The sequence below is a fragment of the Saimiri boliviensis genome, chromosome 17 (genome assembly GCF_048565385.1).
Source record: "Saimiri boliviensis isolate mSaiBol1 chromosome 17, mSaiBol1.pri, whole genome shotgun sequence".
Lineage (NCBI taxonomy): Eukaryota > Metazoa > Chordata > Mammalia > Primates > Cebidae > Saimiri > Saimiri boliviensis.
In genome coordinates this window covers 26,738,377-26,764,208 of record NC_133465.1, presented here as the reverse complement: position 1 = coordinate 26,764,208, position 25,832 = coordinate 26,738,377, and the positions used below count along the sequence as shown (strand labels likewise).

The 25,832-nt window shown below is 46.3% G+C and overlaps 1 protein-coding gene and 1 pseudogene across 2 annotated transcripts; one reads left to right on the top strand and one right to left on the bottom strand.

Annotated features, from left to right (window-relative positions):
* Positions 1 to 507: 507 nt before the first annotated feature.
* Positions 508 to 1,887, bottom strand: LOC101032864 (ret finger protein-like 4A; annotated as a pseudogene).
* Positions 1,888 to 11,544: 9,657 nt separating this feature from the next.
* On the top strand, positions 11,545 to 24,923 carry TMEM98 (transmembrane protein 98). 2 transcript variants are annotated; one of them, XM_039476598.2, is made up of 8 exons: positions 11,545 to 11,629; positions 14,390 to 14,465; positions 14,536 to 14,719; positions 16,224 to 16,355; positions 17,302 to 17,335; positions 19,336 to 19,451; positions 22,764 to 22,823; positions 24,057 to 24,923. In XM_039476598.2, the coding sequence occupies exons 3-8, from the start codon at positions 14,589 to 14,591 to the stop codon at positions 24,262 to 24,264; spliced, it is 681 nt and encodes a 226-aa protein (XP_039332532.1). In that variant the 5' UTR covers positions 11,545 to 11,629; positions 14,390 to 14,465; positions 14,536 to 14,588; the 3' UTR covers positions 24,265 to 24,923. The 2 variants fall into 2 exon arrangements, with proteins under 2 accessions (XP_039332532.1, XP_039332533.1); XM_039476599.2 differs by lacking the exon at positions 14,390 to 14,465 and having other exon boundaries at positions 11,552 to 11,629.
* The last annotated feature ends 909 nt before the right edge of the window (positions 24,924 to 25,832 follow it).

The window sequence follows — 25,832 nt, the reverse complement described above, 5'->3', positions numbered from 1 at the left end:
GGGCACCTCTTTCACTGGTGGTCAGTGAGAGGAGCACAGTATGTGGCGGCCCTCCAACGGTCTGAGGGACAGTGAACTGGCCCCCTGTGTAAAAAGTTTGGGGACGCCTGATTTAAAGGATTCATGGATTTCTTCCCATTACTGATTTCTAACTTAACTCTGCTGCCATTAGAGAATGGGATGTATATTATTTCAATTTTAATATTAATGAGTTTCATCTATGATCTCACATATCTACTCTGGCAAATACTCAGTGTACACTTGAATGTGAGTGTTTAGTTGGGTTAAACTGAATACATAGACATATATGTATATAAAACTTTACTGTATTCAAATAAGTTCTTATTGGAAAATCAACTACTCTGTTGGCTTACATTCAAATTATTATTTAGTTCATAACTTCCGTAACACATAGTGCATTGATCTTGCAGAAAATAGAAAATATTGACAAATGAATCTGAAATTTCAAAATATTTATTGAACAAAAGAATAAACATAAGCCCCAAAGAAAATATGACAAACTTTATACGTAAAATGTAACTTTCCCCTAATTAATATAATTGCTTTCTGTTCGTGGTTTACAAAATGACTGATGTTTCCCTTCTATCCCTTTGTACCTATGTGTATCTAGCAGAAATGTTCTTAGCTTTGGCTACAGGCACACAGAAACTTGCTATCGATGATTATGTTCAAATGTTTATTTGCTTTCCTCAGAATAAACTGGGGGACTGGCACTGTCTGGATTGATCACAGGACAGATACTCAGGAAGCTCTGATCATCTTGAGATTCACGTTTATGAGAAAAAAATGGATGCAGTGGCTTGACAACAGGAATGTCGTTGAATGTGTAGATATGGCACCCAACACTAACGTTATAAAAGGAAATGGACCTCATACCTACATCCAGGTAAATCCTCACTCTGTGCAACTGCGGACTCACCCAGAGAAAAGTCAAAGGCATAGTGCTGGCGGCAAAGATCTGTCCTTTTAGGCCGGGCACGGTGGCTCACGCCTGTAATCCCAGCACTTTGGGAGGCCGAGGCGGGTGGATCACGAGGTCAAGAGATCGAGACCATCCTGGTCAACATGGTGAAACCCCGTCTCTACTAAAAATACTAAAAATTAGCTGGGCATGGTGGCGCGTGCCTGTAATCCCAGCTACTCAGGAGGCTGAGGCAGGAGAATTGCCTGAACCCAGGAGGCGGAGGTTGCGGTGAGCTGAGATTGCGCCATTGCACTCCAGCCTGGGTAACAAGAGCGAAACTCCGTTTCAAAAAAAAAAAAAAAAAAAAAAAAAAAGATCTGTCCTTTTCTGGAACCCACAGTCCAGAAGCCGACTTCTGAAGAAAGTACAACGTCCCCCTGTCGATTTCACAGATTCCTTACAAATGCCCACATTCCATATTTTGCTGGTGCCCACATCCACCTCCCAGTAATGGCGGCCGAAGTGAAGTGAGAGGTCCCCAGAACGCACAGTGTGGAGCTGAACCTTTCAGCCTGCTCTTTCCTGTTCTGTCTGAAATTCCCACATCGGACGCTCCCCAGGTCTTCAGAAATGGTAAGATAGTTGCTGGCTGTGTCCACATCCAAGGTCATATCCACTTGAAACTTCTTCATCCTTGGGTTGATCCTTAGAATAGATTTCAGCTTGGGCTCTAGTTTCTTGATGATGGAAATCAGTGCCCTCAGCTTGTACTTGGGCTTGATGTCATTCTTCTGAGAGGCCACAGTGCATAACGGGCATAGTACACCTTTCCCATGGGGTTTCTTCTGTAGTGAATTGACGAATTGGAGGCAGCAGGCATATCCATATTTCAGTTGCACCAGTTCTTTAAGATCATTTAGAAAGACAGGACATCTAATTACTTGTTTGAAGTGTTCAGCCATGGCAAAGGTCTTTCCTTCCCGAGTTTCCTCCCCCGGCCTCCAGCTGCTTTTGCTGACAGCTCAGATCTCTCTCTCTCTCTCTCTCTCTCTCTCTCAAACTGTTTATACTGGTTTAATCCATGTGAAATGCAGTTTACAAAGGGAAAGGACAAGTACTTTTGTATAGAATATACAGACACAGCATCACACCATAGGGCCCACGGGAGGGTTGGGGAGACACTTTTTTCCCTGGGAAGAGCAGCTCTAATCCCGGGAGTGGTTCTCAGCAGAGGCTGGGTGGCCAGGAGCACTGTCTCCAGCCCCCCATCTCAGCCTCTGCTTCAGCTCGGTTCCCGTTTCCTGCCTCTAACCCCCAACTCCTTATAAAGAGCCCCATGAGCTAAGACTAAGGAGAGGATCACGTCCCTTGGGGCAGGTGCCCCATGTCTGGGAGAAGAAATATACACCACTGAACACCGAGCACATGGGACAGGGGAGGGACACCACAGACGAGGGAGAGGCAGGTATCCCAGAGGTGGATGGGCCGAGCCCCTGACCAACCCTGAAGGAGGCACTGCTTCCAGGGGTTCTTAAAAAAAGAAGGAAATCATACAACCAAGGAGGGAGGGGACAGGTAAGGATGAGGAATTGTCAACATACACGGTCTATATTACATGTGCTTCAGTCTGGTGTCTGCTTGTCTGTCTGTCCGTCTGGGGGCTGGATCTCAGGAGCCATGCCCCACTATTCCCCCCATCCCCACCTCCCTTCCCCACCCTGGGAACAGAGCTGGAACAGGTATGGCCCCCAAACCATAGGTGGGAGCCAGCAGGTAGTGCCTTGGCCACAGCCTCTACTCTGGCTCCAGAGTCCTGCGTGTGTAAATGTGTGTGTACGTGTATGTGAGTATGTGCATGTATGTACATGGGGAACCTGTGCTCAAGTATGTACAAAGGGAGAGGGTCACTGTCACAGAGGCTGGGGGCAGGTGGGGCTGCTGGAGGCAGAGGTACTGGAGTCATCAGAGGTACTGGGCATGACTTCTGGGCCAAGCAGTTGGGTGTCCCTTAGTTCGAGCCTATAGGGAAATACAAAGAGGACCAAGACAGGACAGGACAGTGCCTCTGAGCAACCTAATGCACTTTTGCTGTTCTGATCAATTACCCTGTACCAGGACATGCTGTTTCCCTTCCACTTTAAGAGGCAGGTCTGGGTTCAAACACAAGAGGGTCACTGAGACATGGAACATGGCATGCGGAAGATGAGGGAGGTGGTTTCTAAGGTGGTCAAGAAATGGAGGAAAACAGATTCTGACTCACCTCTATCCCTCTTCCCTGTCTCTTATCTCACACTCCCCAGTTTGAACTTGACTTTGTTCTTAGGGGCAGCCTGCTGTCATGGAAGGATCCCGCGCTGAAGTTATAGTCGGGTCGTCCCTTGGCCACATCTGCTTCCACATCTGTAAAATGGTGATGTAATGCACATGGTTGTGGTGAAAAATTAAACAATGTACATGAAAGTGTTTCTTACACCAACACAATGCTTTGGCTTAAGGCATTATTATTAGATATTTATACTAAGGCAGATTTCACAAACATTAAGAAAAAAGAAAAAAGCTTTATGGCAATGAAATTTCATTAGAAGTGTACCAGGCCCTGGGGGAACCCGTCAGAGGCAAAGTGACAGTTGATGTTCTTTTCAAGACTGAGAGAACACAGAAAGAGGCGGGTAAAGGAGAAGATCCATGCCTGGGGTTGGGCAGACTTAGCTTCTTATCTCATATTTGCCAGTTGCTAGTTGTGGCATCTCAGACAAGTTCCAGCACCTCCCAGATACTCAGTGTACCCCTGTATAAAGTGGACATAATTCTTTCTTCCCTGACTTGTTGAGATAATTAAATGAGGTGTCCCCTGTAAAGCACCTTGAACAGAGTATGCACTCAGTGAATGGTATCATGAAAATGTGTTACTTCAGGTCATCCCAAGCTAAATATTTTGGGCCTATATTATGGGCCAGGCACCAGGCTAGGTGGTGGGTGATGTTGTCTTATAGCACAGCTTTTCAGATAGACAGTTCTAGTTCAAATCCTAGGTTTACCACGTACCAGCTGGAGAAACGTATTTAACTTCTTTGAGCCCTAGTTTCCTCCTATGTAAAGTGAGGGAGAATAATATCTATTTTGAGAGATTATTGTAATAATTATGTAATCTATGTAAAGTACCTAGCACAGTACCTGGCATGAACAAAATCTCAAAAATGGCAGTGGTTATAATTAATATGATCATGCTGAAAGTTAAAAGGAGGAGATGATGACGTATCAGATTTAAAGCCAGACACCCAAATGACTTTATTTATAGCATTAAACTCATCCTTGAGCCTAGCTTCTCTGCATTGACTAAAATATGGGATTTAATTCCTTGTACGCACCTCTACACATCACTCCCAAAATACTTAAAGCAAGAGATTTCTATTGGCTGTAAAGAGGGACATGGTAAAATATGGGAATGGGCAAGACAGGACAGCTTCAGAGCTTTTCAGGGAAGTCTTTTGAAGATTTTAAGTGTTTTTGCCAAGAGTACGTCCTCCCCACCCCCAGCCTCAGTTGTCAGATCCACATGTCCTATGCGCATGCCTTTTCCTCTAGGGAAACCCTGCTCAGGGTTTCAACGTCCCCTGGCCCAGCTGTCTTAACTTAGAGCAAAAGCAGACTTGCCCTGTGTCCCCAGTGGCTCAGACCTGCCCTGCTAGCTCTCTACCCTCCTCCACCCTTTTTCTTTCTCCTTACTTCCTGTCCCCGCCCCCTTGATCCAGCCAGACCCACAGCAGTTCTGAGTGTTTGCTTACTTTCACTCCTCCAAGGAGAACGGGCTTTTGCTATGGTCTCTGTCCACACCCATAGCTCAGAGAAAGCCTGATCAGTGTTTGCACAAATCCTTTCTTGGCTGGTGGCCCTTTCCTTGGAAAGCCATTTACTAGTTCATAAAAGGGCCTGAACACTTAAAACAAACGTGGCCTCAGCCAAACCAGAAATTTTAAATTGCGACACTTTAATTCAGGTCAACCTTCATTCTCTTTCCAGTGCTGGTGCCTTACCCTGTCTGAGTGTTTCCCATGTGCTTAAACCTCCTGCCTTCCAGTAGCTGCCACACCCTGGTGGGCCTCTTGGTGCTAGGTGTGGGTTGAGAGTTCCCATCCCCACTGAAGCATGACAGTGATGATAGCTAAGCTTTATTTTCACTCCATACACGAGTGCTTACTGAGCACTAAGCTCCAGGCACTGATCTAGATATTGGGGGTCAGCAGAGAACAAGACAATAAAATCTCTGCCCTTATGGAGCTTATATTCTGAAAGGGAAGAAGTAATAAATAGATCACGCAGCATCAGGTAGTGATACATGCTGTTCAGAAATCCAAATCAAGCAGGACATGGTGGCTCACATGCTGTTCTAAGCAGGGTTGAAGCTGATTAATGTGTTGCTCTCCTTTGGTGCTGTTTGGTTCCAGTGTTCTTCGGAATCTGGAGAGGTCTGGACTTTAAAAAATCAAACTACCACGAAAACTTCTTTACCCCAAATTTTGGTTCATGGCCTTCATTGGATGACCTATTGGGGCAAACAAAGTAAAACCGGTGAGCTTGTATTGCTCTCTCATGGCTGGGGTTCCAAGGTAAAAACTATGGGATCTTTGTTTCCGTGTGTGTATACATGCCCAGATGTGTTTCTTTGTATGTACGCTTGTTATATATTGTGTCTACCAAATTGGCTTGTAAGTAAAAGAGTGCTCATAAATTAAGTAAATAAGTCTAAGTAGTTTTCAAGTACATGTGACTTGAGTATAAGTTTACTAAACAAGCTACTTTTAAAATTATTGGTAAAATAAAAATAGGCCTTCAGAATTGTCAGCATACATTTTTGTCTGGATTTTATATTTGTCTCTCCTAGATATTTTGAGGTTCAGGGCTTGGCATAGAAGGTTATCAAACTATAAACCCAGCCAAAACAAAATGATCTTGGTTTATGTACCCCCCGTTTTTTTTTTTTTTTTTTTTTTACAAACATGAGTAATTTAATGTTGTCAGCTAAATCTTGTGAGTTATTAGCAAAAATATATACATATTTAACTTTGAGGCTCTTACTTAGGTTTAGGTGAGCACCTAATGTTCACTGGCTATTAAAAATGTGGTTAACAAGGAAATAAGTAACTTTAAATGATAATGTCTGTGAAAGAGTCGGGTACATGTAAATGGGATAGATGTTTTATATAAACTTTTTGTGTAAATAAAATTTTAAAATTATTTTTGATGCTCATTGAATATGTGGGTCGTGTCCAATTAAGAAAAGGTTGTGATATGGGGAAATGGGTTTTTAAAAATTGTGGAATTGTTCTTATCTATAATTGCCCGTATTTGATAGTTCAGGATCTCTTGCTTGTACAGGATATATGGTGATATTGGTGAACTTAAGGATACTGAATTGTGTATCAGGAATAATGTATTCATTATGTGGGTGTTTTGGTGGAGCCCTGGGTAACACTGCTGCCTCCAGCGTATATTGAGTAGGAAAAATTTAGAGTTGGCTTCCTGTTTGTTTTTGCTTCTAATTTTCATTTGTTTGCTGTTTACACTTTTTTGGGTTTTGCTTATGTATGTGTATATATAAAACCATGATTTTTTTTAGTTTCTAGTGAAAGTTTTTTATTTGGTTCCATGAATAGTTATTTTGTTTCCTGTGCATATCTAGCAAGTCATCATTTGTTCCATTTGTCTGGAATTTCTAGGCTCCCTATGTGGGGGGTCACAGGAATTGCTGGAGCACACCAGCTTCTTAACCTTAAACTAACTTTTTGGATGTTAGGCTTCCTGATACTTTAAGTGTATTGAGTATATTTTCAAGTCATATTTTTCTCTCTCTACCTAATTTCTCCAGACTTTGTAAACTATTCATGATTTTTTTTTTTTCTTGAGATGGAGTCTCACTCTGTTACCTAGGCTCGAGTGCAGTGGCGTGATCTTGGCTTGCTGCAACCTCTGCCTCCCGGGTTCCAGCGATTCTCGTGCCTCAGCCTCCCAAGTAGCTGGGATTACAGGTGTCCACCATCATGCCCAGCTAATTTTTGTATTTTTAATTGAGGCAGGGTTTCACCATGATGGCCGGGCTGGTCTCGAACTCCTGACCTCAGGTGATCCACCCGCTTTGGCCTCCCAAAGTGCTGGGATTACAGACGTGAGCCACTGTGCCCAGTCTGTAAATATTCTTAGTTCATGGCAATGTTTGTGTTTGCATATAGTCGAGCCAGGGTCACTAGGACTGCTCAGGAAGAGAACCCGGAAACCTGACACGCTGGCAAAAGGATAAGAATTTTTTACCTGTCGGACCTCTGGCCGCTCTCTCTCTATGCACACCAGTTGAATGAATGGTAAAAGATTATGAGAAGGCATTGGAATATAAATTTTTGTAAACCTTTAACAAAATAGGCTTCCCAAAATTAAATTTCAGCTTACATGTTTAGTTACATGGGAAGCACTGTAAAAATAAAAAAAATGTTTAATTTTCTTCAGGTTATATTTCAATGAATATTAATATATGTTACAAAATTGCGTGGGATTTCTAAAGTTCTAAATATGTCTGAGTATATGCTATCAATCATAATTATGTTTATTATGTTAAGTTACTATAACCACAGAAATAACCAAATTTCCTTGTATAAAAGTGCTAACCCAGTAGAATAAAAATTGCGTACCAAGAAAATACTTTGGCAGATTTGCATGCTAAATCAGCTGATACTAAAATTGTTTAGATACACAATTTGAATGAACTCCATGGTCTAAGTCAAATTACCTATGATAACCCAACAGTTGTCAGTGCTATGCACCTAAATTGGAGAAACAACTGGTTTTCAAGAGGACATAAGTCCAATGGTAAGCATGGACTCATAGAGAACCAGGATGGCAAGCTTGCCCTTCCTGAGTTCTTAAAGCTTTTGTTACTAAAGGTTATGCATTCCGTGACTCATCAGAGACAAGATAAAACGATCCAAATTAAATATATATTGGTGTGTTGACTTATACATCGCTAAAGTAGTTTATAACCAATGTTTTGTTTGTCAAATCCATATTCCTGGGAAGACAATCAAAGCTTCAGGTACATTTGGTTACCTCATGGGCCATTAATCATTTCAATTGTTATTTTCAATGCATGCTTTCTGGTTGTATAAAAGCTTTCCTGTGTAAGAGGGCTGATGTTATAACAGTAGATTACGATACTACAGTGTATTGTTCACCAGGTAAAGAAAGCTTTTTGTGGTTCACTGAGGACAATCAACCCCTTCACAATCTAGAACCCAAAGATTGGATCTTGTGAGAACATCTACTGTAAAATTATAGTTACACAACAGACTTAAAATCCTATTGTGAAAGTTATGATAGAATTGGCTGAACAGAGAAGTATCTGTGCAGCTGCTGGCACTTGTGGCCTATGGAGAAATACATCAAATGAAGATTATAGAGATTTAGTTGTAGGAATTAACAGAGAGATTTCTTAGTTAAGTCAGTATATTCTTTAGCACATTCTTTCATCTAATTAATTTTAGGTAGTTTGGTTTATGGGGACCGTGGGCACAAAGTATGCTCCAAACTCTTGGTATTATGCTCCCAATAGTCATAATAATAATCTCCTTGTTGCGCTATATTCTCTCAAAGGCTTTACATGCTTGGATGCAGCTGTCTCTAAAATGTCAAATGGTCTCTCTTCAACTGGAATGACAAAAGCTGAAAGAAATGTGCGACCATGAGGATACCATAACCGATGAATGACGTGGTGAGACTGGAAACCCAAAATGATGGTAAGTGAGAGTGATGTAGTACTAAGGCCCTAAACGTTGGTCACACTCTCACCCGAGTGAGAACCTGAACAAAAAGGGAGACGTTTTAAAAACAAAATTATGAGAGGCCAGTGTTTTGAACTGAACTCATGTGCTAGGCCCCAACAAACCAAACCAAACCAAAATGTAGTTGCTTATTCTAAGACTTTAAGGAAACACATAGATCCTAAGAGAGACCAGGTTTTGTTTTTCTCCCGCAAACAGGATGTTCCCCACCCACCCCCACACTCAGTCCTTGTTCCTACATTATAAAACCCACTGTTGTTTTACTGTTTCTCAGTGGGTTTCAAGACCAAATAAGTACCTTTACAATGGAGATAGTGACATCAATGACTAAAGTTTTGGTCAATTTCTCAAAAGAGGGAAATTGTTAAAACAAATTAAATATGGCCTGAGAAGGACTCTATACTAGTCTCCACTAGACAGAGTAGGGTGAGAGTTCCATGATCTCGTCCTACTATTGCAGTCCTTGTGGACGAACTATAACCTAACTTGGGAATATGTGCCTGTAAAAATAGCTGCGTCTTGGCCAATCCCAGCAACCCCAAATCGGGCCAGGAGATAAGGTACTTGTTAAAACATGGAAGGAGAGATCACCTGCTCTAGATGATAGTGGCCATTTTTATATTGCCTCCTTCCAAACTTATGGAATCACTTCCTTCGTAGTAATTAAGCACCATCTTTCAATTAATCTCTACAACAAACATTGACAGCATAGGTATCTACCCCCTGAGGTTCCTGTTAAATCTTTTAACCAAATTCATTTCCTCTCACATAGAGACCATCAAGCTTCAGAAGATCATGTGACAAGGTTTCCAGTCAGTTCTAGGTGAAGACACCACCCCTGGCCATCAACACGCCACCCTGTCTACACTAGACAGAGTAGGGTGAGAGTTCCATGATCTCTAATAGGTAGGGACTATGCCCCAAGTTGGCATGAAGCTGTTACAGTTCTTCATGTGTCTTAATGGGGAGATGAGGCAGGAAAATAGGGTCTGGACGCAGGGAACCTAAGGGTTCACCCTGACTTCCTAGAACTAAATCAAAAGGAAAACCCCCAACTTTCCACACCTAAGTAGCAAAAGAACCAGACACTACTCCCTTCGCAACCCCGACTCCCCACTTTCTGCTTGGCAGATGGAAAATTGAAAGTACCTCTGATTGGCTTTCTGCAATCAATCAGACGTTTGTATACTTTGAGTGCAACTTTGCAACTTCACATCAGCCTCTGATTGGCTTTGGAAAGCAACCAGTCAGACTGATTGTGGGGCCAAGTCTTCTTTTGCATAGGAGTGCAATTTTGTAACTTCACTTTAGATTGGTTGTTTTCTGCATAAGAGTGTAACCTTTGTAACTTCACTTCAGCCTCTGATTGGTTGCTTTCCATAACCAATCAGGCGGATTATGGACCACCACTTCATTTACATGGGGTGAACACCAAGTGGCCTATGGGAAACCTCTAGCCGGTATTTGAACCCCAGAAGATTCTGCAACAGGGGCTTTTGAGCCCCTATGCTCAGGCCTGCTCCCATACTGCGGAATGTACTTTCGTTTTCAATAAATGCCTGCTTTTATTGCTTCATTCTTTTCTTATTTTGTTTGTTTTGTCTTTATTTTATTTATTTTTTTGTTCAAAATGACAAGAACCTGGACACTCTCAACGCAAAATAAAATAAGCCAAGATTGTGCCACAGCATTCCATCTAGGCAAGCATGAGACTGTCTCAAATAAAATAAAATAAAACAAAAATATGAACCCCAAAAATCACCTCTGTGGGCTGGATGTGTCCTTGGTGGTACCAGTTTGCAGACCTTGTGTCAAGCGGCCTGGGACCTAATCTGTATCCTTTGGTACCTGTCACCGATACTGACCTTAGACCTGGACCACTGGGACCCTGCCCTGCACTCTATGCTTTAGTTGGCCCACTCCAGCTGGAGCACATGTTCCCTTCTAGATCATGCTCCTGGTACCCTGGACTCTGGAAATCCTTGTGCAAACAGCCCTGAGCCTGCTTCCAAGGTCTGACTTCCATCCACCCAGGGCAGCCTGCACTGCCTGGCCTGAGCATCTTTAGAATGAAGGATGGCAGGGTAAGGGGTGTGTATTTTCCTGAATGCGCCAGAGTCCTCCTTCGGTATGTGTGGGATGGGGTCGTGTGGGAATAAAAGCAGCCAGACTACCAGCAAGGGCCCTGCATTTGTACTCTTTCCCCTGGCTAGGCAGTTGTCAGGGGGGGGCCTGTTTGTCACTGCCCCGTGGATCAGGCTGTAAATAAGAGCGACTCCCAATTCACTCCTTACCCTGGGCCAGGCATGCATCCCAGTCTGATGCATCCCATCGCTTGACCCTACTACTAACTGAGAGCAGCCCCGTGTTACAGACGGAGGCACAGAGGCTGAAATAAGTGGCCCATAGCTAGTGAGTGGCAGGGGCAGGGTTTCAATGGGACCGTCCGTGGCGGGGCAGACTGGCTCCGGGGGCCAACCCCCCTGCGGAACCCGTCGGCGCTCCCCGCCTGGGACGGCCAGCCCGGGGCGGGGCGCAGGCAGGGACCCTCCGCGCCCCCCTCTGCCTGCCGCCCGGGCTGGCCTCCGCGGGGGCGCGAGGAAGGAGTGTCGGGTCGCCGGGACCCGCCTCCCAGCTGCCCCGGCGCCCGCGTCCCGGTCCCGGCCGCCGGGGGGCCTGGCGGTGACGGCGGCGCCTGGCGGCGGGGATTTGGCGCGGGCCGGGGCGCGGGGGCGCGGGGCGCGGGGCGCGGGGCTGCATTCCTCGGGCCGGCGCTTCCCGGCATGCCCCGCTGCAGGCCCGCGCCCGCCCCGGACTTTGCCATCGGCGGGGCCGTCGCGGGAGCGCAGCCGGGCGCGTCCGGGAGTCGCAGAGTGAGGTGGGTGAGCCCCGCCGGGCGGCACGGGGGCTCGGGCGGGCCGCGGCGAGTCGGGGCGGGGGCGCTGGGGGCGCGGGGCCCAGCCGGGCCGCGGTGGCGAGGGGAGGCCGGCGCCGCAGCTTTGTTCCCGCCGCGGGGCCACGCGCCCGAAGTTGGGGAAGAGTCGGGGCCGCGCCCAGGAGCGCTGCGGGCGGGCTGGGGGTCCCTCCCGCCTTCCCGGGGACGGAGTGGGCGTCCTGGGTGGACGGGCACGGGGAAGCGGGCAGGGGCTTGGGTCTGTTCTGTCCTTGTGGTCCAGAGCCAGAGGGGAAGGGGGAAAGTAAGGGGGAGAGAGAGAAAGAGATTGAGAGAAACGGGAAAACTCGCCCTGCAACACGCAGGGAAGAATACAGAGAAAGATAAACACAAAGAAACGCCACACACACACACACACACACACACACACACACACACACACACTGCGGAGAAGGGCTGCGAACGCACGCTCCGAGGAACACTCAGCTCGCACACACGCAGAAACTCACTCAAGAGAAACACTCGGGTCACACACAGAAACGCACTCCGAGAAACACTCAGCTCACACGCACTCAGAAACACACGGAGCTCACACACACAAGCACATGCAGAAAAACACAGCTCACGCTCAGAAACACACTCCGAGAAACAGCTCACGCACACATAGAAACACAGAAAAACACAGCTCATGCACACTCAGAAACAAACATACTCGGAGAAACACACACTCAGAAACATACTCAGCTCACACTTGGCTCACACACACCCAGAGAAACACACTCAGAGAAACACTCAGAACGCACAGGAAAAGAGGGGAAACTGTGTGGTCTTGGAAGCCTGGGACAAGGGGAGGAGGAGAGACACTGAGGAGGAGGAGAAGGAACGAGAGATGAGGAGAGAGAGAAACAGATAAAGGCAGACTAAGAGGAGACAGAAAGCACAAAGGCCTCAACTGAGGTGGATAAAAGGACTGACAGAAACACGTATCTAGAGAAACAGAGGCAGACCCTGATAATTACCCCTCTCCCCCACCCTACACCTCACAAAATCGGAGATACGCACAGATGAAAGAGGCAGATGCCAGGCTTCTCACCCTTGCTGTCAAGTGACCTCGAGGTGGGAGAGCAGCTCTGTGAGACCTTTGAGAAAGGCCTCCTCAGCACTTTAAGCCAGGCACGTCCCAACCTTGTCTACCTGGCAAACTCCTGCTCATCCTTCAAAACCCATCTCAAGCATCACCAGTGCTGTGAAGAAGGCTTTCCCAGAAAGCGTCCTGCACACCCAGTTACTCTCCTTTCTGTGTTCTTCTGCAGGAAGCACAGGAACGTGGAATTGAAGTGATTTGTCACCTGTCTGCCTCTCCCACTAGCTCCTTAAGATCAGGGTCTCTGTCTTATTTATCTCCAGTCTCCAGTGCATGATGCATAATAAGGGATCAGCAAATACTTTGTGAATAGTGACTGAGAGCATTTGGACCCTCAAGACATGGAGGATAGAATTAAGTGCAAATAGAGGAAATGCACCATCCTGGTATTGTGAGGATTCCTAAGTCGGAGTGCCCTTTTTTCATGTAGGGAAATTAAAGCCCAGAGAGGGAAGAATGCTTGCATAGAGGCCAGCAGGAGGCTTGCAATGAAGTAACAGTGACTATGTACTTCTGCGAGATGCCTTTGGGCACCTGGCTTATGAGTTTAAAATAGGTGTGAAAGCACCCTGTTCTCCAGTTCCTCTCTCCAGAGGCAGCTGCTGTTATCAAGTTACATTTTATGTCTGTTTGTGCATATTCATGTGTTTATACCAAAAAAATTTATTCCGTGCATATACTAGGATATACAAATGCACAGATTTCTTTCATTCTTCTTTTGTACACAAATGAAAGAATTCTATGAGGAAAAGAAATAGATGTAAGAGTCTCCTGAGTGAAAACAGGCAAGAGGCAATGGACACTTTAATGCCAGTTCTAAGTTTCCAACACTAAAACTGTCAATTAGAACCCTTTTCAGGACTTTTACAGTCTTCTTTCTTCCTTGGAAAGGAAAAGTGTAGTGAATGTCCATCCCAGTCTAAGTGGATGGCTTTCCACCTCCTGACTGCATATTGGACAAATTCTGTAACCTCCCTGAACCTCAGTTTCCTCAACTATAAAATGGGGTTACTAATGTCCACTTAATAGGATTGTTGGAAGAGTTTACAAAGTACCTGGTGCAGAGTAGATCCTCAGTAAATACAGTTCCATCTTGCCTCCTCTTTAGTGGTATTCTTCTGTGCAGGTTTTCATGGATGTGAAAACAACTGCTAGTTAAAATGTTTCCTTTTGCCTAGGGTCTAAAAAGCTGCCTTAAGGCTGGGCGCGATGGCTCATGCCTGTAATCCCAGCACTTTGGGAAGCCGAGGCAGGTGGATCACTTCAGGTCAGGAGTTTAAGACCAGCCTGGTCAAAATGGTGAAACCTTCTCTCTACTAAAAATACAAAAAATTAGCCAGGTGTGGTGGTGGGCACCTGTAATCCCAGCTACTTGGGAGGCCGAGATGGGAGAATCGCTTAAACCCAGGAGGCAGAGGTTGCAGTGAGCCGAGATCATGCCATTGCAGCCATTGCACTCCAGCCTGGGTGACAGAGCTAGACTCTGTCTCCAAAAAAAAAAAAAAAAAAAAGCCATTCTAGTCCAAATGGGGAGCAAATTCTTCTGATAAAGGATAAGGCAAATAGGGGCATGGCATAAAATGTACCTTGGTTCTCTTCAGGCCCTCAGGTCCCTGCAGGTGTTGTGGAGGAACCTAGCTCCTGCCATTCTCTCCCCCAGTTTGCCACTTCCAGCAGGTAAGACCCACTGGTCCCACTGTTTTTCATGGCATCCTTACCAGATCTGCTGACTTTATGTTCTCTCAAGCTTTAGCTCATGAGGAGGATGTGAGCGGGACTGAGTCAGGAGCCCCCTGAAGCATGGAGACCGTGGTGATTGTTGCCATCGGTGTGCTGGCCACCATCTTTCTGGCTTCATTTGCAGCCTTGGTGCTGGTTTGCAGGCAGCGCTACTGCCGGCCCCGAGACCTGCTGCAGCGCTATGATTCTAAGTGAGTGAGCCCATGAAGGGGATGGAGTAGGGGTGGGCTCTAACAAAACAAAAAGAGAGGAACTCGTAGTTCAGTGTTGGGCAACTCTAACTCAGCTTTTTGGTTCTAAAATGGTGCCTGCAGGTGTCCTTCCCTATAAAGACCTCAGAGTTTGAGAATGTTTTGTAAGTCTCCCAACATCCTGAGTCACCTCCTTCTTTGTTTCCTGAGCCAAGAGGAAAGTCGTGGAACATGTTCACCTAGCATAAAGACTCAGCCATCTGTCCCAAACTGGCTACCTCACTTAGCATTTGGACTAGCCAAATCACTTTCCAACCAGACCCACAGGAACAGCAATCAGATGCCCACACTTTGGCCACACATCTAAGCAACAAACATTTGGTTTTGTGAAATCCCCACTTAGGACTGTCTCTTTCTTTGCACAGCAGATTTTTTTTTTTTTTTTTTTTTTTTTGAGATGAAGTTTCTCTCTTGTTGCCCAGGCTGGAGTGCAACGGTACAATCTTGGCTAACTGCAACCTCTGTCTCCCGGGTTCAGGTGATTCTCCTGTCTCAGCCTCCCACGTAGCTGGGATTACAGGCATGTGCCACCATACCTGGCTAATTTTTGTATTTTTAGTAGAGATGGGGTTTCACCATGTTGGCCAGGGTGGTCTTGAACTCCTGACCTCAAGTGATCCGCCTGCCCCAGCCCCTCAAAGTGCTGGGATTACAACCATGAGCCACCATGTGCAGCCTGCCCAGCAGATTTCTTTGTGATACATTTTATATGAAATATGTTTTGTAAGCAGGATTCTTTTTTCCATTTAGGGATGTTTTAATTGATAGACCCTTCAGGGACTAACCCTTAGTTTCTCTTGTCCTGTCTTAATTCTATCAGCATCTCTGTCAAGTGGTTCATAACTTATAAATGTCCATTTATATGACCCAGGAAAGCTCTGCTGTTGAACAGAGTGCCATGGTATCTTATTTTCTAAAGTACCCTGTTGTAAAGTTGAAGGTGTTTTTACTTCTTTTGCTTTTTCAGTGTAACTAGGAAAAGGCAGGGTTATAGGGATGGGCCAGAGTGGTTCACAGGAGTTACTCTGCAGACCAGGTAGGGTGCCCATGTAGGTTTGGGTAATAGGAACCACTGCCTTTCTATAAAATGCAGGATTAAAGGGAAAATCTGTTGTAGAAGGATATAATTTTGTCCCAAAGGGATATCCCTAATATCTTTGTATTTAGGTAGATACACCCAACTGTTTTTCTTGGTGGCTTATCATACTCCATTTCACTTTTCTTTTGTTTTAGTGCCCCGGCCTGCCTCCCCAGCTCAATGTCTAGCCATGCACCCTGACCTCACCTGCAGCCCCACTACGCTTGGGTTTGGGTCTTGGACAAGTGATATCTGCCCTAACTTATCGACTCCATCCTTATTTTACGGTGTATGTGGGCCTCAGTGAGGAGAGGGTCAGCAGCAGTCACCTATCATGAAACCATTTAACGGCGGCTTTTCTTCCAGGCCCATTGTGGATCTCATCGGTGCCATGGAGACCCAGTCTGAGCCCTCTGAGTTAGAATTGGATGATGTCGTTATCACCAACCCTCACATTGAGGCCATTCTGGAGAATGAAGACTGGATTGAAGATGCCTCGTAAGGCCACGGGGACTATTTGCTTTTCCACAGCACCCCCTACCCCAGGCTTCTGGCAAATGGTGCCCTTTTCTGGCAAAGGATGGAAAGGCACAGGAAAGAGCTGTCACTTGCTTCTCTTTCCTGTGCCTTCAGTGTAATAGATGTGTGGTCAAGGTTGTGTCAACCGTGCTGATGTGCTTGGGTCATCCTTTAGGTGTCCATACATTGGACTCAGGCTCCATACATTGGACTCAGGTGTCCATCTCTGCACTCAGGCTCCAGAGATGCAGCTTTTTTTCTTTCAGATCTTTGGGATCTCTGCCATCCAATAGGAGGCCCTACACTTTGAGAAGTGGCTGCTACTTCACTGCCTTATCCATTTAGCCATCCATTCCCTGGGCACATGTTTATGGGGCATTATGTGCAGGGTACTGGGTCAGGTGCTGTGGATATTGAAATGGTTAGAAAGACAGAGTTAAACTCAGTATCACAGAAACTATAAGAGATCCTTGCACACAGTGCAGTAGGCACATGGCGAAGGCAGTGTCTAGGTTTGCCTGGGCTGGGGAGGTCAAGCTGGATCTCATGGAAGATATCACAGAGGAGGTACCTTTTGACTTGGGTCTTGAAAGATAAGGAGGAGTTCCCCAGGCTGAGCACAGGGGAAGGACACATTGGGTAGGGGGAACAGTCTAACAGAAGCGTAAGAATTATAATAAAGCATGACTCACTAGGTATACAGTAGAGCTTGCTGGAAGAATAGATTGGGTATGGGGACGGGAAGGGAAGGGAGGTGCTCCCTTATTTAACTCATGGGCTGGTTCATTTTGACACTGAGGGATTCCCACTCTCGGTGGTATCTGGCTGTGCCCACTGGTCAGGGCAAGTTGAGGAGCATGGGTGGGAGCTGGAGGGTGGTCAGCCTCTCCAGATGAGCACTGATGACTTCTTCTTGTTTCCCCAGGGGTCTCATGTCCCACTGCATTGCCATCCTGAAGGTAACCCTCTCTCATTTCTCTGTGGGATGAAGGGGAGTTGCAAAGTCCCGCTGTGCTTAGGCAGAGTAGAACGGGACCTTACATAGGGCACTGACCCCTCGCAAGAGGCCTTTCCTTTAACCTGACACTTGGAATTTTTGCAATTTACTTCCCCTCTGGCCTGCACTGGTTGTTTACAGAATCTCAAGGTTATTTCAAAGGCTCTATTTCATCTGGTCTTCTTAATACAATAACCTGGGAAAGACAGCCTAGGTAGATAGCTACCATTTCAGCCACCGTGGAGAAAGCTGTGGATGCCTGAGACCAGGTAGCTGCCAAGAGAAATGGGGTTTTCCTCCTTCCCCCTTCACTCTTTTTTTTCACTAACAGAGTTTAGTCCTGTATGGTGAGTTGCTTTCGGTATTTGGATTTTTGCCGTGGCTAGAGAGTCATCACTAGCCCTCTTTGGCTATGACTGTTGTCAGCCAAATAGGACGATCAGTGTTACAGAACCAAACCAGACATACTTCAATCTGAAGACAGAGGATTTTTTTCTTTGAATGCCTGGAATCTTTGAAAAATTGCATCCAATTTGCATTTTGGATAACTTTATGGTTTTAGCATTTGTTTTCAATTGTTGCCTGATAATATCTTACCTAATAGACTAATAATTATCCTGAAATACTCGGCAGTTGCAACTATCAGGTTTTTTTTTTTTTTTTTACATCAGTAACCTAAGTAATCACACATTTATCTCTTTGATGAATAATTATTCAAGATTTCAAAAGAAATAACTGTCTTTAGTATTATTCAGTAGAAGATATTAATAAAACGTTCTTTACCCCACCTCTTCTTAGGCTGTGCCTCAGGAGATGGATAACTGCCTAGTAGGAGGTTATCATCTCAGATTCCAGGCTTAGTTAATTCCAAGAAGCTCTTTGGATATATGGCTATAGATATGAGTATGGTTATTGGTATAGCTAGGTAGGCATAATGAATAGAGAATGATGCTATACTACATTTCCCTTCTCCCAGCCAAGATGTGTCCTGGGCCTGGGTTTTGTCTCCTGCCTTTGTCTATTAGGAGGATAAATGACACCTGTGGTGTGAGATGAATTAGCTGAAGGGAGTCATACTGTATTGGAATCAGTTTCTACCCGGGAGCCTCAGATCAAAGGAGAAGGCTTCTAAGTCCCCTCTTGGGCTCTTAAGACCCTTTTGCTAGGCGGCCTGCCCTTGAGTCTCTGTGGTAGGAGCAGGGAGAGGGGTCTGGCCTAACGCCTGTGTGGGACTTTGGGCTTCTCTCTACTTTCCAGCTCCAAGTATAGGTCAGGCAGAGGTGCTTCTCTGCCAGGGACAGAGGCACACCAGGTTCGTTGGTTCTAGCATCGGGAGACCTAGAAAGGGGAAGGAAGCTCTGGGGTGGCCAGCTCTGTGGGTGGACAATGAAGAAGGGTGTATGTCAGTCTTGCCTTTTTCCTGCTTCTCCTAAGGTCCTTTCATCATCCGCTTGACAAACAGGCTAATATATTACCTGAGAAAATTGTTGCGCTAAGTGCAGTTACTGGAGCATGTGTGTAAAGGGAACAATTGCCCTTTATCCATCTCCGTTCCTGAGGGCGCCCTGCTGGAGCTATTTATTCTTGTGGGAGACTAAACCATGAGATGAAGGAATAGAAAAAGAAAGTAGGTTTTTCCTCTAAGCGAGAAGGTGAAATTGGAGCACATGATTTTTCTTAGACGGATTATGCAGCTTAGACTTCTCAGAGCCAGCACCCTGCCCTTGATCTGCACCCCCCACCACACTTCCTCTCCCAGCCATGCCCTTGGCGTTTGCCACTTCCCACCCGTTTCCTCTCGTCTCTGTACTTTTCACATCCATTTGGCTGTTACGTTAGGGGACCAGCTGCGATGAGACTCATGGCAGGGCCTGATTTGTCTTCGGGGTGCGGTGGGGTGGGGTGGTGAGGCCCTGAGTGGGGCCTGGTCAGCCCTCATCTCTGTCCTCTCTGCTGCATTAGATCTGTCACACTCTGACAGAGAAGCTTGTTGCCATGACAATGGGCTCTGGGGCCAAGATGAAGACTTCAGCCAGTGTCAGCGACATCATTGTGGTGGCCAAGCGGATCAGCCCCAGGTGAGCGATTGGTGGCCTCGTGGTCCCACACTCCACGAGGGAAGAGAGGGGCTGGAAGCTGGGGTAGCCGCAGAGCCGGGTTCTTCTGCAAAACAGTGCACAGGCAACTTTAGTTATCTGTTTACCACACTTTTACAGAGTGAGCAGGAGGGTTTAGATACCGAGACTTCCCAGCTAAGGTGGGCTCCCAGCATCCCCACCTGCAGCGTGACCCGTCTGAGAGGGCTTTGAGAAAGGTCCAGCAGGTGCCTCCTCCTGACCCTGTCCTAGACTCTGCCCTGCAGAGCCCATGGCAGCTCCTCTTTCCCAGCCGCACACCAGCTCCCCTGGCCACGACTTTTTCCCAGGCCAGCGTTTCCCACAGATGCCCACACCCCTGTCTCTGCCTGAACCTGTGTTGAGTCTAGCGTGGGGGACCTACTCTGGCTGTGCCCACTGCCCCATCCCTGGCCCAGGCCAGTAGCCTCCAGCACTGGGTGGGAGCTGAAGCCATATGGTATTCAACCTCCCAAATTCCAGGCTGCCTGCGAAATCCCATGTGGGAGGCAACCAGCAGGATTGCAGTCAACGGCAGCACCCCCTCATTTGGGCTTGATTCTGTGAAGAAAAATAAAGCCTTTTTCTTAGAGCCAAGGGTTGTGCTAAGTGTATGCTGCCATCTGATGGCTGGTATGCTGATGTGCCTGAGAGGAGGCCGGGGCCAGGATGTTTTCTCTGCCAGCCACCTGGCCCCTCCACCCACCCGGGAGGGCACCTCTGTCTGCTTGGTGAAACAGTGGCACTGCTGTGAGTTCCAGTGGCCCACACGTTTCTTGTTGCCATGGCCCTGGGTAAATCACGAGGAAACAGCCTTTTCTCCGCCTCAAGATTAACCAAATAAAAACGACCAGTTTTTGGGGTTGCCATGTGAGCTCCTCTGAGAGAAGACATGACCTAGGCAGCTTGAGCTCAGTCCAGGGAGTTCAGTGAGTTGAGAGAGTGGGAGGGGATAATCCAGGGAGGGACTCAGCCCAGAACAGTTCCCGGCTTTCTCTGGAGTTGACCCAGTGGGGTGTAGCTACATGATTGGCCCCTGGCCTTATAAGAACTCGCATCTCAGGCTCTGGGTGGACACCAGGCATTCCTTCTCCATTATTTAATTTATTTATTTACTTATGTATTTATTTTTTGAGACAGAGTCTCGCCCTGTCACCCAGGGAGTGCAATGGTGTGATCTTGGCTCACTACAACATCTGCCTTCTGGGTTCAAGTGATTCTCCTGTCTCAGCCCCCTGAGTAGCTGGGATTACAGGCACCGACCACCACACACAGCTAATTTTTAGTAAGCCAACCATGTTGGCCAGGCTGGTCTCAAATTCCTGACCTCAGGTGATCCACCCACCTCGGCCTCCCAAAGTCCTGGGATTACAGGCGCAAGCCACTGTGCCTGGCTAATTATTTTTGAGATAGAGTCTCCCTCTGTCCCCTAGGCTGCAGTGCAGTGGCTCGGTCTCAGCTCACTGCAACCTTCACCTCCTTGGTTCAAGGGATTCTACTGCCTCAGCCCCCCGAGTAGTTGGGATTACAGGCGCCCGCCACCACGCCAGGCTAATATTTGTAATTTTAGTAGAGACAGGGTTTTGCCATTGTTGCCCAGGCTGGTCTCGAACTCCTGACCTCAGATGATCAGCCTGCTTCCACCTCCCAAGTGCTGGGATCACAGGCGTGAGCCACCATGCCAGGCCTCCTTTCTCATTATTTTTAAAGATTCTGCACTGTGGTATCCACTAGACCCTTCATCATCCTCTCTGTACCTTCTAAGAGCCAGCTGGAGGCCAGGCAGATTCCTGTGGTACAGGTTACAGGGCAGCACTTTGAGGAGGCTGAGGTTCCTGTGTGGGCCTGGGTGAGTGGGAGCAGCACTGGTGCTAAGGTGAGGGTGTGGCATTGTCCAGAGAGAGGACCTGCCCTGGTGCTCACGGGCCCTTCCTAAAGAGCACCTCGGACTACTTCTAGAATGCTTCCTGCCATAATTCAGCCAGGGCCCTCCCTTTGTCCTTTTGCCCTCATATTTCTTTCTCCTTCTGGCCATGTTTTGTCCCCATTGTTTTTCCTGCTCCATTTATCCCACACAGTGTGTTGATGGCCTGTTAGTCTCGAGGAAGTGGCTTCAGCTCCAGGGCACTAGAGAAAGGGGCTGACTGAGACAGGCGCCGAGGGTGACTGTGTCTCTGCATGTCCTCACCAGCTCCTCATCCCTGAATACGAGTGTTTGAGGCCATCTTTTTTTCAAGTGCTTTCAGAAATCAAACAATACATCTTTATTTTTTCTTCCTATTGAGTGTTCACGAGCAATGATTTGGAGCAAAACCTTGTACCACACAAATCAGAATGAACTGTAGTTCCTTTCTGAACTTGATTTTAAAAAAGTAACCACGGGTAGAAGAAATCCAGTATAGCAGTTTGAAGCCAGATTAAACTCATGGCTCTCTTTTTCGGTGTCTTATATACCTTTAGCTTTGTATTATTTTTTTCCCCCAAATACAAGAGTAATCAATGTAAAATGTAAAACACTGCAGACATAGATGATCTGGAAAGTCTACCCCCTCCCAGTTGTAGGAAGTAGCCACTATTAAGTGGTGAGTGTTCTCCAGGTCCTTTTCAACCTTACATTTCAGAGCTTTTGTTTATCTATTTTTATGCAAATGACAGATCGAACTTTATATATTATTTGGCAGTTTGCCTTTTTAATATAGTAGTGATCTTGAACATCATTCCATATGTATGACTGTATTTTTAAAAACCACTGGAACTGAAACAAGACTGGAAAACAAAATAGTCTCTGCAAAGAGGTGTTTGTGCCTAAGTGTCTGAGAATGCAGAAGCGATTGGAGAAAGAACCATTAAAGACTGGGTCTGGAATATCAACAGAGGAGAACTGGAATAAAGATAGAAAGTAAGAATGGGGCTGGGTGCAGTGGCTCACACCTGTAATCCCAGCACTGTGGAAGGCTGAGGTGGGTGAGTCAACTGAGATCAGGAGTTCAAGACCAGCCTGGCCAACATCGTGAAACCCTATCTCTTTTAAAAATACAAAAATTAGCTGGGCATGGTGGCACATGCCTGTAATCCCAGCTACTTTGGAGGCTGAGGCAGGAGAATTGCTTGAACCTAGGAGGTGGAGGTTGCAGTGAGCTGAGATCATGCCGCTGCACTCCAGCCAGGGTAATAGTGTGAGACCCTGTCTCAAAATAAAAAAGAAAAAGAAAAAAGGAAGGAAGGAGAAAGGAGATCAGGAAAGTGGAGTACTGAACACCTTTTGCCTCTGGACAGGGTGGATGATGTTGTGAAGTCGATGTACCCTCCATTGGACCCCAAGCTCCTGGACGCACGGTGAGAGTGTGGGCGGGGCGCACATTCCCTTTTTCATGTTGAGGTCCACAACATATTAGATCTGTGAGACTGGCTGACTGGCTTGCGTTTGGAGGGTGGCTTTGCAGCTTCCTGAGACTGCCTTGGGTGCCATTTACTTCAGTGAGTGGCGCCTGACTGGTGATAGAGGCCAGTCCTCTCCCGAAACACAAGAGAAGAAAGAGCCAGTCTTAGATTTTAAATTTTTATGATTAGACATCCGGCCATGTTACATCCTAACTGTGTCTTCCCTTCCACCTTACCCCTTTCCCCCTCTGATTTTTGGACCCCAGAAGCAGACATGCCTTAGCTGTGAGTGGTGCCTAGTGGGTCGATGGGGCAGTGGTTTCCAGAGCAGTGAGAATGGAGGTGACAGGTCAGCCACAGCTATGCTCACCTGCCACCAGACATGCTCGTACACAGAGTGTACTTAGCCCTATGAAATTGTTCCTGTACCAGATGCAACCCATTTAAGAAATATAGATTCTTTCCTGCCTTGGACTTATTTGACTGTTTCATACACATATAACAGTGGCCAGATCAGCAGTGAGTCACAGTGCTTCAGCTTTGGTTTCTCTGCCTCACTACTACTGCTGCCCCAGCTTTGTCCATAGGTTAATAATCTGTGATGCATTCTCAAATGTATCATGGTACTCAGTCTATAAAAGGTATTCTATAGTGAATCTTTCAACACTGAAAAAAAAACTGCTCACTTTGGTTTTCAATTAATTAATTAATTAATTATTTTTGAGTTGGGTAAACCAGCCCTGGACCTTACTGATTTGTAATCAATAAGGAATGTTCAGGTGAGGGTGTGTCTGTCCTACGTTTAAGCGGGCAGCAGTTGGGGATGTGCTCCTCGATTGCCCATATCCAGCTGTTGCACAAGGCGCTCTTTGGGGAGATGTTAATAGGCGTGCTGCAGAAAATGGCTTCCACAGCTTAAGAGAAACAACCTGTTATATTCTCCTCTTGGAGCCTTATCAGGCAAATCTCAGAAGGCTCTGAGACAGGCTTCAGTTAACTTTGTTTAACCCAGTCATATCCAAGTTTATTTGAGCCTGGAACCAACTTTAAATTACATACCTACCAGCATCCTAGGGAAGGGTATGCAGTGCAATTTGGGGAATACTAGTTTAAAAGTCTATCTATTTGGGCTTTTGTGTAAAGTCCCTAATTTCCTAGGAAACCTGATCCTAATTTTGTTTTCTCTAGGACGACTGCCCTGCTCCTGTCTGTCAGTCATCTGGTGCTGGTGACAAGGAATGCCTGCCATCTGACCGGGGGCCTGGACTGGATTGACCAGTCACTCTCGGCTGCTGAGGAGCATTTGGAAGTCCTTCGAGAAGCAGCCCTAGCTTCTGAGCCAGATAGAGGCCTCCCAGGCCCCGAAGGCTTCCTGCAGGAGCAGTCTGCAATTTAGTGCTTACGGGCCAGCAGCTAGCCATGAAGGCCCCTGCTGCCATCCCTGGGTGGCTCAGGGTGGCTCAGCTTAGCCTTCCACTTTTTCCTGTAGAGTTAGTTGTTCTCTACGGCTTAAGAGTTCAGCTGTGTGTGCATAGTAAAGCAGAAGATCCTCGTCAGTTTATGCCTCTGTTGCAATTGCAAACTGTGGCTGGTGAGTGGCAGTCTAATACTACAGTTAGGGGAGATGCCCTTCACTCTCTGCACAGAGGAACGTTTAAAACTGGTGGACTGTCAGCTTTATTTAGCTCACTTAGTATTTTGAGGAAAATTGAGCCACCGTCTGAGAAATCAAGAGGTTTCACATTAAAATTAGAATTTCTGGCCTCTCTCGATCAGTCAGAAAGTGTGGCAATTCCGATCTGCATTTTCAGAAGAGGACAATCAGTTGAAACTAAGTAGGAGTTGCTTATTTTGACAAGGCTTGTACTCTCTCACCTGGCCTGTTTCATTTATATGTATTATCTGCCTGGTCCCGGAGGCATCTGAATCTCTCCTCCCCCTTACAGGTTTGGGTTTGAAGCTAAGTACTACCAAGTTGATTTCTTTTTTTATCATTATGCCTGCAATTTTACCTAGCTACCACTAGGTGGATAGTAAATTTATACTTAACGTTTCCCTCAAGCGTGTGGTTATTGAGTCAAATTCATATGCATGGTGTATGGTGGGACATACTTAGATGGAAAGAGAGAGCCTAAGAATCCTGATGATGATTTCTGTGTATGTCTCAAAATGAGATATTTAGGCTGGGTACAGTGGCTCACACATGTAATCCTCACACCTTGGGAGGCCAAGGTGGGTGGATTGCTTGAGCCCAGGAGTTTGAGACTAGCCTGGGCAACATGGTGAAACTCATCTCTGCAGAAACAACAACAATTAGTCAGGCATGGTGACACATGCCTGCAATCTCAGCATGTGGGATTCAATCTCATACTGAAGCCTGTCTCAGAGCACTTGGGAGGCTGAGGTGAGAGGATCGCTTGAGCCTAGGAGGTGAAGGTTGCAGTGAGCCCTGATTGCAGCACTGCATTCCAGCCTGGGCAACACAGTGAGACTCTGTCTCCAAAATATCTATGTAATATGTTTGAAGACCTCTTGGAGTTGAGGCAGTAGTGAAGATACCATTATGAAGTAGTTTCCACATTAACAATAGCAATGACAGGAAGGATGTGTTCCCCCTTTCTTCTGATATTAATATCTGTTCATTTTGCAAATATTGAAAGACGAGGAGCATTTTTATGACCCAGAATCATTGATTATATAATTTGGATACACACCCAAATGGCATAATTTCTATCATAAGCCTGTAGGAAAGCCTGAAGTTCTTCACTTCTCAGGTTCTCAGAGCCAGCTTGCTCTTGGGAGAGGGGCCTGGTACAGGGGCTGCCTGGGTTCATAGTCTACGCTGCCAGGCATATTTGGAGCTGCTTATCTATTCCCAGGTCATTTTCTCTGTCCTAACTGAAGTGAGAAGATTCCTCAGCTGCATTCTAGGGAACCAGGAACCCATATTCCGAAATCCAAGAT